This window comes from Diabrotica undecimpunctata, chromosome 2 (genome assembly GCF_040954645.1).
Source record: "Diabrotica undecimpunctata isolate CICGRU chromosome 2, icDiaUnde3, whole genome shotgun sequence".
Lineage (NCBI taxonomy): Eukaryota > Metazoa > Arthropoda > Insecta > Coleoptera > Chrysomelidae > Diabrotica > Diabrotica undecimpunctata.
In genome coordinates, this window is record NC_092804.1 from 134,718,800 (window position 1) to 134,734,063 (window position 15,264).

The following is a 15,264-nucleotide window of genomic DNA, read 5'->3' on the forward strand; positions in this document are numbered from 1 at the left end:
ACAGAGTGTCGGAGTATCGCAGGCGATCTAAAAATTTATTTCAAAAATAAGGTGTTAAGTGCGTGGAATCGGGAGTGGAGTGACTCTAGTTCGAAACTCAGAACCATCAAAAGCGATATTTTTTCATGGAAGTGCACAGCCAGAAGTAGAAGATGCCAAACTATTATTACACGTCTACGACTTGGACACTGTAGGTATACTCATGCCTATCTCTTCTCAAATAGTGAACCACCAAAATGCGAAGCATGCAATACAGTAGACAGTATAAAGCACTTCTTGATAGACTGTCCTAAATATGTAAATCAAAGACAGTTTTACAATTTGCCAAATAACCTGAAAGCACTACTCAACAAAAGTTTAGTTCCGGACAATTTATTAGGTTACTTAAAATGTATAAATATGTTACACAAAATTTAACTTAATTAATTGTTACAAATGTTCAATTGTTCACAAATTGTAATTAATTGTTACAATGATTGACTGTTACAAAAGTTAATTTAATATTATTACAAATGTTACAGGAGCGTCGCTAATAACCTTTGGGTGGATGCGACTTTGTTTCTTTAAATAAAAAAAAAAAAAAAAAATAAAGTATTGTCCACTTTTCTTGTAGTAGGTATATCCAAATGTTTAAAAAATTATTTAAAAGTGCTAGTAATGTAGGATCATGTTAATAATGTACTCGTATTTATTACGTCAAAGGTATCATAATGTTTTAAATTGCCTAGGAAATCAACGGTAATAAAGCAATAAGCGATGTAGAAACTACTAAACGAGATAAATTTTTATAATTGCAAATTTATTCAATTCTCTCTATATTTTATCTTAAATTTACATCCATAATTTGATTGCAAGCGACATCAATTAAAAATAAAATATAGCGGTTGAAGATCATAACAGTCATCCTCTTTTGTGAGTTTCAGTCCATATAGGTATAAAAGAAAATTAATTAACAGAAAATTTTAACCCGAGAAACATAATATAATCCAAATGTTAGACAGTGTATAAAAAAGTAATTTTGCTGGGATACTGATAATACATATAGACATTGTTGGTATGTTGAATCAATCTAGTAAAGGAAATACTAACCTCGTTGTTTATTACGACAGATTTTCAGCGTAACTGACATTCAAAGTCACCGATCGGTTCAATCCTTGTTACTGAGAGAACGGTTCATTTTACACAAAAAGGGTTAATAAATGTTTTCGTTTAAAATTACCTTAGCCACATTTTTTATTTGAAATTATTTTTTACAGCGTACTGATTTTTGGTAAATCTGTGCGGTAAATACGATTTTTTCCGTCTTTCCCCCTCTACGAGGGGACGATTTAAGGGGAAGCCAGTGGGTAGAAATGGTTAATTTTTTGCGTTATTTATGCTGTACCAGAATTGACATTCTCAGCAAAATTCAACCGGTTCCGATGATTTTTAGGGGTCAAATCTCTGACGACTGAACTATGATAATTTATCCTTTCTACACATTTTTTATTAATCTATTATTCTGTGGCTTTCTTTATTTTGTTTTTATTAATTTCTCTATATTTTTCTGTATGATTCTGTATAGTCCTAATATTTCTGGTCTCATCGACATTTGTGTTTCTTTATAATCTTGATCAGATATTTTCTTCCCGTTGTTTTTAGTCATTCTTCTTCTTCTTTTTCTCGTGCCTTCTCGACTTTGTTAGCAGCGCGCCTTAAAAGTTCAATCGAACTACACCCGAACCATTCACGTAGATTACGAAGCCACGATATTTTTCTTCTTCCCACACTTCTTTTGCCCTTTATTTTGCCCTGCATGATATTTCTTAAAAGTTCGTACTTTTCACCTCTCACAATGTGCCCCAAGTATTCCATCTTTCTAGTTTTTATCTCATTTAGAATTTCGCATCTTTTGTCTAAAGTTTGGAGTACTTGCGGTTAGTGACGCGGTCCATCCATGATATTCTGAGAATGCGCCTATAGCACCACATCTCGAAATCTTCGATGTTTTTTGTGGTCAAATGTTTTAGTGTCCAAGCCTCTACTCCATACAACAGGGTAGAAAAGACATAACACCGCAGCATTCGTATTCGTAACTTTATATTGATATCACGATTGCAAAAGAGTTTGCGCATTCTATTAAAGACTGATCTAGCGATTTCTATTCTACATCTAATCTCTTTTGTTTGATCAGTATCGTCTGTGATCCAAGCACCTAGATATGTATAACAGGACACACGCTCAATCGTTGTATTGTCTATTACAAGATTAGCTCTGATGTTCTTTGATTTCGTGATTACCATAAATTTAGTTTTTTTTCAAATTAATTTTCAAGCCGTAACTGTTACAGTATATATTGAGACTTTGAACGAGATGTTGTAGTTCTACTAGCGTTCCCGTTAGGAGAACCGTATCGTCAGCATACCTTATATTCTTGATCGTCTCACCATTTATTATCAGACCAAGATCTTCTTCCTCGAGTGCTTGTTCACAAATAGCTTCACTATACAGATTAAATAAAAGTGGCGACAAGATGCATCCCTGCCGGACTCCTCGACGGATTTGAATTTCTTCTGTTAGCCTACCCTCAACCTTCACATTTGCTGTTTGATTCCAATATAGGTTGCATATAATTCGAATATCTCGGCTGTCTATATTTTTCTTTATTAGAATTTGTCTTAGTGGTTCATGTTGTACTTTGTCAAAGGCCTTTTCGAAATCAATAAAGCAGGTGTAAATTTCTTGGTTCATGTCTAAGCATCTCTGTGAGAGAACGTTCATTGCAAACAGAGCCTCCCTTGTACCCAGCCCTTTTCTGAATCCCATCTGAGTGTTACTGATGTCTACGTCTAATTTCCTATAGATCCTATTATGGATTATTTTCAGGAACAGTTTTAGAGCATGACTCGTCAAAGCTATCGTACGATATTCGCTATTTTTAGTCATGTATCTATATAATTAAGCTAGATTGGCGGTGCTTTGAATTAGGGTTTCCTCTTCACTGAGATATCATTTATTTCTTCTTGTACTGTGTGTCGTAGTTGTTTATTTTTAAGCTGGTTCAAATTTATTGATAGCATGGTTAGTTTTGTTATTTTCTTTGGCCAACCTTCTATCATAGAGACTACCGGATTATAATCGGAACTAAATCAGCTCCAGGTTTAATTATAGTATATTTAAGTATCTCTTTTTCACAATGATATATAGTCTGTTTATTTTCTTATTATTATTTTTTTAATATTAAGGCTATGTCCACGTACATAGTCGCTTGGGGGAAATTTGAAAAAGGCGTTTGTTGTAACTAAATCTTTAGTTTGACAAAATTGAAGCAAACGATATCCTCTTTCATTCCTAGTACCTAATCCATATTCGCCAACATGCTCACTAACCCTTTACCCTGTTATACTTTGGCGTTTAAATCTCCCATTATTATTATTTTAATGTGTTCTTTATGTGTTATTCCCATCACTTCTTTCAAGCTGTTATAGAATTGTTCTATTTTATCATCGTATTTGTCGGCTATAGAAGAGTATATTTGTATAATTTTTATTGTGTGTCTTATCCTTCAGTTGTACTAATATCAGACGCTCTGTGAAGAGTAAAGTTAATTACAGCTTTTTCCCATTTGTTTAAGATAATGATTTCAACTCTATATCGATAGGTTGTGTTGTCATTACCAGCATAATAGAATATACTATTAGTGTTTATTGGCTGAATGAGTGTATTGTAAATTGATGGAGACGCCGGAGATCTAACTCGTTTTAGTTTCAGGCAACTATTGAGTTTTCCATGGTACCTGTTATGTTTTTATTCCATGTGTGGTGCACCACGAGGCTCAGGAAATTCCACCCATGTGGTTAGGGTATCTCCCACCAAAACATGAACAAGAAAACATTGATAACGCCAATAAACTAAAATAAGAAACCTTGTGTTAGCGACTACATAAAATTTTAAACATTTCTTTGCCAGAAGTTTAACAATTATACAAAAAAAGCAGATAGCAAGGATTAAACGAATAGAATAATTATTAAATAAATTAGTTCAATTACATTAAAAAAGGTCAGAGGTCAAAAAACTATTCATAAGAAAGGTATAAAAAATTATTATTTACCAATATATGAAAGGTTATCAAAATGTACTCAATCCAGAAGAGATTTAATAATATAAATGTATTTGCGAGAAGAAATTCGCTTTAAATAGATAACAAATGTGCATAAAAACATTCCTTTCCATTGAAGCAAAAACTGACATGACATGCCAACTGACAAACCAGTTTTGTCACTTGGAGTAGGGCCATCATAGACATTTTATAGCGTGTTTTAAATAAATTCTAACAAAACCAAAATACTAGATTTCCGCGGATGTAACGACCTTGTTAATTAAACATTACAATAAGGAAAGACAACGGAACTGATATAAACTTGAGATAAAAAGTACAAGATAATTCAATTCAGGAAAACTTGACGAAAAACGTGAATGAATTAAATTTCATCGCAACAAAATTAATAAATCCCTAATTAAATATACCATTTTTGGTTCACCCAATACTTTTATTCTAACAGTCGCATGTCCCCCCTGTTAAATAAACCGTGCAATTACCTTTGAGTTCACGACATTCCGCGACAAATAAGTTCTTAGAATGAAAGCCCATTCACTTCTTATTCTTATCTAGTCAGCGTAGGTGCAAAGTCAAGAAATGGTACAAACATGGACACCACCCGATCTATCACAACCTTGTGCTGTTCATACTAATTTAACAACCTGTCAACCTTCGACTTTCTTGTTTTTGCAATTAGTGGCGAATTTATTCGGGTATTCACCGGACGCGAAGAATAAATACGGATACGATTATGACTTTAGTTCGGGATTTTCTTCGTGGGATTTTACAAACCCTTATGATAGTGCCAAACCGAAACAAGAGGAGTACGATTTTATCATTGTTGGTGCCGGAAGCGCAGGATGCGTTGTAGCTAACAGACTGACAGAAATCGAGCATTGGAGGGTAAGGATATTTTGACAAAATACTCTTTAATGCCAGAAATATCGCGTATCAAAAATTATTATTAGGTAGTGACTACTCAGTGTCTAATTGAAAACAGAAGCCCGTGGGTTTTTATTGCGATAGGAAATGTTTCTGGAGTTAATAATTAAACTTCATATGTACTTGCTGGATTGTCCGCGCTGTTTTTTTAAATTTTAAGCGGCAATTTTTCATTTTTTTTTATCTTATAAATGACGACATCAGAAATTATCTATTTGGAAATTTTTAGAACAGTTTGATTCTATTAAAACAATATATTTCTTAAGTAAAAAATCATTATTTATTAAATAATACATTTCTTTGTCAAGTAAAAACTTCGACATGGAGATTGACAATCATCATAGCCACTATAGCTTTCGAAAAAACTACTCTAAAAGGTGGTTTTGAGCTGTAGCTACAAATTTTTTAAGGTTGTTTTTAGTGAATATTCGTCATATTCTCATTCCTTTTCACCTCTATTTTGCTTTTAAATGATATAATTGATTTCATTGTATTAGTTTAAATTATTCTATTCCTTTTTAAATTTATTTTCCCTACTTACGAAAGCTTCTCCGTTCGTAACGTAATCTGTCTATGAGATCTTCAGAATACTTCTATACGTTCACATCTCAAATAACAAGTGATCACGATTCCTAGTGCAATGTACCAAGATTTTATCTCCAAATTCCATTATCATGCATCGATTTTCTTGGAATTTTAACAGTAAGTAAGGAAAACCTTGGAAGCAAAATCTACTGTATGCTTAAATGCGCTTGTACCTTAGGGGGTACCTAGGGGGTACCTAGGGTACCTAGGGGGTTGAATCCACCTAACTGGAAGGTAGTAACCTTTATTATGAAAATAATCTCAAAAATCGATAAAATAATATATTCTATCGCAAACATATCCATTATAGTATTTTCGAAACATCAATATTTTAAAAATTATTCGTGATTATACATTTCAATTTTTCTTACGTTTTGAATAAATTTTTCACGAATAACAATTTTATCAAAAAAAAAAAAAACTATTATTGAATAAAGTGCTGCTTACAAAAATAAAAGCGAGTTTTTTATTTTAAAGGTGATAATTTTGTATTTAACGAAAAAATTTTAAAAACTAAACAGAGAATACTGAAAAATTTTACTTGAAAAATTTGAAGATACATAAAATTTGTTGTATAATACTATTTTCTACTTATCCTTACTTTTGTTACATACAAAGTGTCCCCGTTAAGATGGGCAAAATTCCCTCACTCTCAGAATCCAATTTTTTTAATTTTTTTATATTCTATGTGATTAAAAAATAAGGCAATGTGCAATTTTAGTCGGCTACCCCCCACCTTCCACTCCCTATTCCTCCTTAATTCTTCGTTTTTATTATTTTTTTTAGCTTACAAAAAATGAAAGCGAGTTTTTTATTTAAAGGTTAAAATTAATTTTGTATTTAACAAAAAATTTTAAAAACTAAACAGAGAATAATAAAAAATTTTACTTGAAAAATTTGAAGATACGTAAAATTTGGTGTATAACACTATTTTCTAGTAAAAAAATCCTTAGTTTTGCAATCAATTTAAAAATTTCCAAAAATTCAAACGCATAGATGAGGATTTTACAGAATGTTTGTATTTATTATAGACCCATACGTTGAGTGTACATAACCTAAAAAAAGCATTTTTTTTTTCAAAAAAACGGTCCTGCAGCCATTTTCAAAAAAACTTTTTTTGGAGATGGCTGCAGGACTAATTTTTTTTCATTTTGTATATTTGCTTAAAAACTATATCTCTGATTTTTTCAGATTTTTCTGTATGGTGTGCCATCTTCATAAATCCGAAAAATACTGTTTTTTAATAGGTTTTGGGGGACTTTCTCCATTTTATAGACTTCCAAATATCTCAAATCCCCTAAAAACCAGTTTTTTTTTGGATTTTTCGAAATCTAAACAAACGGAAAAATCTAAAAAAAAATCAGATATATAATTTTTGCTTTAATACATAAATTAGAAAAAATTGTCCTGTAGCAATCTTCAAAAAAAAAGTTATACGCTTTTTTCGAAAATAAAATGTTAGGTTGTGTTGATGTCTAAATATATTTAACCCGGGAAAACCCCATGTTTTTAGGGGAGCTTGAAGTTGTTTTTCGCAAATTGTTAAATGTTCTAAAGGCCTTATTTAATTTAGGATACATATAACTCAAATTAAAAAAATTTAGATATATAGCTTTTGATAAAATACACTTAATTTAAAAAAACATTGTACCTGCAGCCAAATCCAAAAACGAGTTATGGGCCTTTTTCGAAAAAAAAAAAATGCATTTTTATGTTAATATACACTCAAACTACGGGTCTATAAAAATAAAAAAATGCACTATGTCTTATTTTTTAATCATATAAAAAGCAAAATTTGAGAAAATTTATTTAGGTTGGGTTAATGTCAAAAAATACATTTAATCCTTCCAAAATCCCTAAAAACTCTGAAAAACATAGGTTATTAGGGTTTTAAAGGAGGTTCGCCCAATTTTTGAACCAATTTAAGGCCTTATTTAATTAAGAATAAACACAAATTATGAAAAACCTTGATTTGATTTATTCTGAAGTCTATGAAATGAAGAAAATCCCCCCAAACCCTTTAAAAAACAGTTTTTTTCAATTTTGAAGATGGCGCATCATACGAAACAATTATAGTTTTTCATCAAATACACAAAATGAAAAAAAAAACTGGACTTGCAGTTACCTTAAAAAAAAAAGTATACGCTTTGATTAAAAAAAATGCATTTTAAGGTTATGTATACTTAACCTAAAAGCTTTTTAAATTGACTGCATCTCTCTTAAAAAAATAAAAAAAAAACAAAAAATTTACGTTCTTGGGAGTGGGGAGTGTCGGACTAAAATTGCGCTGAGTTTTATATTATAATAGCATAGAACGAAAAGAAGTTAAAAAAAAAATTGAATTCTGGGGGTGAGGTCATTTTGCCTATCTTAATGGGAGAGGGGTAACCTTTTTATATATCTTCGATAGTTTTGTACGTCATTTCAAAATAAAATGGTATTTTTAAAACTGTGAAAAGTATTTGTAAAAATTTCAAAAGTAATTTTTTCAATATAACCATTTTTTTCATGTAAAGTGAATTTGAAATAGATAACATTTAATTGGAATCAGGGTAGAAATAGCATGAGTAATATTTTGTTTTTTTCTTACGAAAAAACAAGAATTGACTTCATTTTTATCACACACCTTAGTGCACACGCCGAAAAATTCTACAAAGTCTTATTTTAATGGATTTTTTAAGTACTTAAAAAAATCTACTATAAATTTTTCGAGCAAAATTCATGCGTTATTTTATGTTGAGTTTTAAAATTTTTTTTAATTCAATTATTTTTTTAATAATAATTTTTTTATTTATGTTTAACTTAAAAAAGTTAAACAAAAGAAATATTACATTAAATAAAATCACATAACTTGATGTCTTTTAAATAGGTTAACACTATTGAGATTTTTTTGATGCGAACTGTTTTGAGATCATCATCTGTGATCCCATGGGATCTTCTTTCTTCCATGAATTGCAGATAATAAAAGAAGGATATGTTTAACAGTCAGTGGATCAGAGCAGTGCTACAGCTTCGAGATTAATATTTAATGCAATTGGCTTAGCTTCTGGCTCTGTTCTTACGAAGATAGGTACTCCGCCACTGACCTGATGTACTATTCTGTTTTCTGGGAAATTTTGATAATTTCGAAGATTTATATTGGCTTGTTAAAGAGGAGTTTCTTAAAGACGAAAGATCTTAGGGCATTATTCATTTATTAAAAGTTTTAACTGTTCTAAATTGGTATAAAACCCATTAAAATTCCATCGTGGTTCATCGGTTTATTTTGTGGAAGAGAGATTATTGGGCTTTAGTTTCTTTTTTAACCTAGTGCTATTATTTTTTTAATTAGAATTATGATTATAACAGTAAACAGAATTAAAAAACTTATTTAACTTGGTAGTTTCATTTAAGTAATGTTTTAAAATTATTTTAGGATGTTTGACATATAGTGCGTTTTTCGGAAAGTCACATATTTCATTGTAGTTTAGGCTAAATGGTGGTAGTTTGTTTTCTGTTTTGTTTTTAATTGACTCTAGAGAAAGCAAAAGATCTTCCCGGGAGTTTCTGGTTAACTCATTTTTTACTTTTTCATTAGTTTGCTTACTAGAGGAGAAGTAAAGATCGGCAAATCGGTCTATGGAATATTTTTGATAACGTCTGAAGAAGATAATATGTTCCTTTTTAGTTGATTGGAGACTTGTATAATAATTGGAGATGGTGTTTTTTTCTACCGGAATAGGATCGCTGATGTTATGGGATTTTGATGTTGGGATTTTTATGGACGATATTTCAGTTATATTATTTACAGATCCTGTGATGTTGTCGTCAGTTTCCATAGCTGTTCTGTTTGGTTATTAGATGCATTTACTGTAGTTAATATATTTTAAAAGTTTCTGGGTATGCATTAGAAATGGTTAAATAAGCTTTGTCAAAGAAATCTTGTTCTCTTTGTTTATTATAGGCATTTAGTGTAGTTAATATGTTTTTGGAAGTTTCTGGGTGTGCATTCGAAGTGATTGAATTAGCTTTTTCAAAGCATTCTGCTTCCTGATGACCAATAGTCTTACATTTTGTACGGTTAATATCCTTCTATAGAAAGGTATAATCGGTAAGTGGTATTCTTATGAGAGATAATTTAAGAATTAGGAATAGATATATTTTTTAAAGATGGGAAAATAGTTACATTCTAAAACTCAAGATATGGTTGTATTCGCTTTCAGACATTCCTACTCGTAGAAAAGTCATTTTTTAGACGGCGTTTACACCCATATTATGTAGTTATTGTTTAATAAACGTGTTTGGAACAGTAGGCAAGCATTTGCTATTACAAGTCCCCTGAGCTGGGGTGATGAGTCATCTGGAAGTGTTGGCGATTCTGGAAGCGAAGGACACGTTAGGTAGACCCACTAGTGAACCGACGGCTATGATATACTCATGAACTTTGTTTCCTTCAACACTGGAAAGCACTATAGCTTGATCTTTTGTTGGATCATTAAATGTATTGCCAACACTGGAATATGAGATGTGAGGGGAATTCATAGTATTATTCGAAGTCACGACTTATTAATATCAGAGACGCTGCAAGGTTACCCTGTTACCGTTTCAAAAACTCGTATTGATCCTGACCCAAAACTTATTTTTTTTTATTCCTTCGGTATTTTATAGGTTATATTGTTAACAATATAAATATTTTGAGGTTGCTGTGGAACTCACGTCACGTTTGGTAGGTTCACGCGAAAGTTGCATTATAACTTTTGTTGATCAAATTATTTCTTTAATTGCTCAGACAATCGATAAACACCTTTTTACCGTCGAGGTTTCCCTTCTCACCAATAACCAACTTATTACATATTCAAGAAGAAGGTTAAAAAATATTGGTGCCAATCCGTCGTCTTGTTTAAGTCATTATCATCTTCATAGCCTTGTAGTTTTGTTCTATTTATTGTCTCATAGACTTGATTAAAGTCTTTAAAGGTATAGTAAATGTCGTATAGGTATAGTCATATTCCCATGCTTTGGCTAGTATTTGTTTGACTGTTAAAAGTTGGTCATTAATAGATATATTTTGCCTAAACCATGCTTGATATTCCCCATATTTTTTTTTATTATTTGCAATGATTATGTCTCTTAAAATATGTGTTTATAAAATATGTTATTCTATTTTAAATTTTGTTTTTTCTTTACTAGTCAGTGAGTCAAAATCGCCTTTGTATGACTCTTTTTATAAAGAAAACAAGAAAAAGTTATCGTCAAGATTTTTGAAGACAAGATTTTTTACTAAAAATTTTTAATCTGATTCTAACATACATTTTCTCCTGTGTTAAAGTAAATCTTACTCTTAGTGTCAATCTTATGTTATTACCTGTTTTGGGTCCTTAAAGATGCATATCGCATCATATATTTTCTTGTTAATAGTAGTATAAAAGTATAATAACATGTTACAAAATAATATAAAAAGTACTCTGATAAAAAAACGAAAACTCTTAGTTTATTCGATATTCGATATAAGTTAAGTCTCTTAACTTAACTCTTTGCATACTGCACATGTACGTTCTCTGCACCAAAACTTATTGCATGTAGAGCAGGAAACAATCGTTTTCCGATCCTTTTCACACTCGCAAACGTGGCATCTACCATGTACTTTTCCATTCGTTGGATTGTCGCATGTCGTCTGTGTTAGGAATATTACATATAGCCTTAATACGTAATTTCAGATCTCTGTTTAAACTTTTTACTGTCACTACTGTCACTAGGACTAGAAGATGCTGATCTATAAGAGAAAATGCTAAAAGATCCAAAAATTTTCTACTAAGCCTTTTGCCTCCACCAGGGTTGTTACATGTATGAATCACTAGCGAATTAATGCCTGTGATATTTATTATCGTCTTAAAAATTACCATGGACTAACGTCTTGTTTTTCTCGAAACATAATAGGAGGTGGACAGCTGATCAACGATGTGAACCTTGCCTTTTATATTATTATTAAACGTCAAAATTTAGGCTTTATAATGTTCCACTGTATATTTATCTATTGCGCCGTCATCATGCAGACTTGAAACAAGCAATACAACTTTCTTCTTTTTGGGTATATTTGGCACTAAGGTACATGTATCGCTAAACGCGAACATACTTGATTTTAGGAGATGAGATTATTTAAGTAATTTAGGGGGCAGTTCCCTTTTGTTCTTTCTAATGGTTCCCACAACAGTCAATTTAAATTCTTTTTTAAAACATCGACTAAAGGAATGTTAAGAAACCAATTATCTGAAATAAAGTTGAGACCAGAATTCTTTATTGGCGCACATATTGTTTTTATCGTCATTTGGGGAATTGTCTACAGTAAATGGGCCATCTGGTTCACGACCAACATATAGCTTTTCATTTATGATATAATACTTTTTGGGATCACGTAATCTAAAATTTTAAAGTCCAATACATTGCTTGAAATACATTGTATCTAAAGTCAGTTCCTTAAAAAAAACAGGAAACATTTCATCGCGTGTTACAAATTCCGAAGGGATAAATCTCGATTTATACTTTTCTACGAATTTGTCAAAAAACAATCGGATGGCCGCCTTCTTACCCAGTCTGCTACGTTCTTCACTATTGACCTTATTAGTAAATCTAATGTATCTCAGAAGATACCGAAATCGTGATATTGATATAAAACTAGTCTAAATATTTCGATACCTTCACCATTTGTTTGCCATACAGTGTGTCCGTAAAGTATGGAATAAATTCGATACTTTCTAAATGGAAAGCCTTTTTAAAAAAATCTGAAAATTCTGTCGATTTTTAGGTTTAATGTTCTACATTTTACAACAAAATTTCATTACGAAAGGTGATACACATTAAGGTGATGACGTCATCGGTTTTATTTGAATCTAACACCCTATATTTTATGACATTTTTATATCGATAAAAATGAGCTGATTCCTAAAAAGTATAATATTCGGGTTCTAATGGATATAATTTGAAAGATATGCGTTTAGAAAATAAATTATTTATTATGAATTGCAAAAAAGTAGCCTACTACTAGTTTTTAGTGAAATGTAATTAGTTTTAGTAACGTTCAATAACAATTAAGTAGTACCATAATTATTTATATTATTTTGTGAATGTTCTGTATTATTGCTTAGAATTAATTTCAAGTAGAAATGAATTTGAGTGTAAAGCAAAGAATTTAAATACTCATGATGATTGGGTATGGAGACAAATCGCGAACTCAGATGGAAGTGTGTAATTTATTTAATGATAAATATTCAGAAAGACCCATAACGCAGTCAACAATTAATAAGATTGAAAAGAGATTTTGAAAAATTGGTACCATTGAAAATGCACGCAAATCAGGTCGTCTCTCTGTAAATTATGATACAACATTAGATAGTCTATTTGCTTTTAAAAAAGATGAGCACACTTCTGTTCGTAAGGTTAGTAGTGATCTCGATGTTTGCATCTAGAAGATTTATTCTTTCTGAATATTTATCAACAACGGTACACAAAGTAATAAAACTTGAAAAATTGCAACCCTTTAGATGCACACTTGTACAGGAATTACACGAGAATGATCCAGATAAAAGAATACAATTTTACGGAACAATAATAAATAAATGTAACCGAAACCCTCTCTTGGTTCAAAATATTTTTTCTGATGAGGCTACATTCACGTTAAAAGGAGGGTCAACCGTCAGAATTGTTGATACTGGGCAAAAGAAAACCCAAACTGAATGCGGGAACATCATAGACAATACCCGCAAAAGGTAAAGATGTGGGCTGGCATTGTAAGAAATATAATCATCGGACCCTACTTTTTCGAAGGTAATTTAAACGGGCCACCACACCTTCAGTTTTTAAGGGGTTATCTCGTACCTACTATAGTTAACTTATTCCCCAGTAGAAATCGTGGAGGTTTTTAATGAAAGTTTATGATTTCAACAGGATGGGCGCTCCGCATTATACTGTAGATGTTCAAAGGTTCCTAAACAAAATTTTTCCGAAAAGGTGGTTTGGAAGACGTGGACATATCGAATAGCCAGCGAGGTCGCCGGACCTCATTTCTTTGGATTATTTTATGTGGGGTTATTTGAAAAATGTTGTTTGTAAAACGAAACCTGCAAATATTAAAGACTTAAAAACAAGAATTCGTAAAGAAATAAACAATATTTCTCAAGAAACCATAAACAAGGTTCTACAAGAATTTGTACAACGTTTGGGTTACTGTCAAATACAAAAAAGGGCTACAATTTGAACATTTATATAAAGTCATGTATTAATTACTGGATTACTTTCAAGTTATTTATTATAATTTATTTATAATTTATTAATATTAGAAATCAATAAAAATTACATTTCTAAGCACATATCTTTCAAATTAAATCCATTAGACCCCCAGTATTATACTTTTTTCGAATCAGTTCATTTTGTTAAGTGTATCACCTTGTATAATGAAATTTTATTGTAAAATGTAGAACATTAAACTTAAAAAAAGCGTGTTTTAGATTTTTTTAAAAAGGCTTTTCATTTAGGAAGTATCGAATTTATTCCATACTTTACGGACACACTGTATATCTTATGTATTGAGGTGATGGGCATTATATTTTCCTGCCAAATATAAAAGGCCAATAAGGGCGCGAATTTCTGATGAGTTTGTAAGCGTTGCATTTCTCTTCCTTGAGAAATTGCTTGCTATACTTTCAACATATTTATTAGTGATTTCCACAATTATGGGAATCATGTCCTCATCAATAAAATAACTCCAAATATCGTAATTTTTTTAAGTGTTTTGTAATTCCATTAGGCTCAAGTAAATATTTTATTATATTAGTCTTGCTTATACGTACTCCTGTGTTTCTTCTTGGATGCTTTCTCCACATTGTAACATCTTCTCCCCTAAAAACACTTTCTTCTAGAATTTCATTCAGTAAAACTTTTTCTATTTCCTCTTGATCCTGTTTTGTAGTTAGCTTTCCGAATCTTTAGTCCTCTCATCAATAATTTTCGGATTTACTTCATTCTCGTCATATCGTCGTCATATTCTGTATCAAGCGTTTCTTGTTCTATGAGGGCTTGAAGTCTCCTGTGTTACTTCTCATAGTCCGTTATAAAAATAAAGTGGAACAAATTAAATATAAAAGTTTGCTGCTGCTAAAATTTTGAAAAATAAATCTTTGATTCTCAATAAAACAAAAAGGGAATCATGAAAAATCGTAAGAGTAGTTAGCTGCAAAGTAAGCAAAGGAATTTAAAAGTTAATGACTAGTCACATGCGGAATTTCTGACCTAAGTAAAACAAAAAGGACTATACTCAAAAGGTTACTAAAGAATAGGACAAAAGTATAATAGTATATTTAGAAAACTAACGGTTTATACATATCTCACAGTAACAAAAACACAATAAAACGATTTACATATTTAATTTAAAAACTTTATAGCTGACCAGAACTGCTCGGAATTTATGACCTTTGTGCTGTAACTCCCAATCAACATCTTCCCGCTTCTCTGATTTAGTACTGAGGCTCCACTTATCGAATAAGTAAGCTAGTGAAGACCATGGTTGTCCAATGTAAATTTTTGCCAAAATATTGGTAATTTTTAATACGTGCGGTCTTTTTGACCGCGTAGCAACTAGTTAAATTTCTTTACTATGATTACTTTAATTTCCGATTTAACTTCTTGCA

General features: G+C 31.2%; 1 protein-coding gene across 1 annotated transcript in view; it reads left to right on the forward strand.

The window, feature by feature from the left end:
* Positions 1-4,667: 4,667 nt before the first annotated feature.
* LOC140434914 (glucose dehydrogenase [FAD, quinone]-like) overlaps positions 4,668-15,264 on the forward strand; it is a 47,028-nt gene continuing 36,431 nt past the window's right edge. The window contains exon 1 of the mRNA XM_072523542.1: positions 4,668-4,981. Within this exon, the coding sequence (XP_072379643.1) occupies positions 4,676-4,981 (306 nt within the window). The 5' untranslated portion in view covers positions 4,668-4,675. The remainder of the gene's footprint in view (positions 4,982-15,264) is intronic.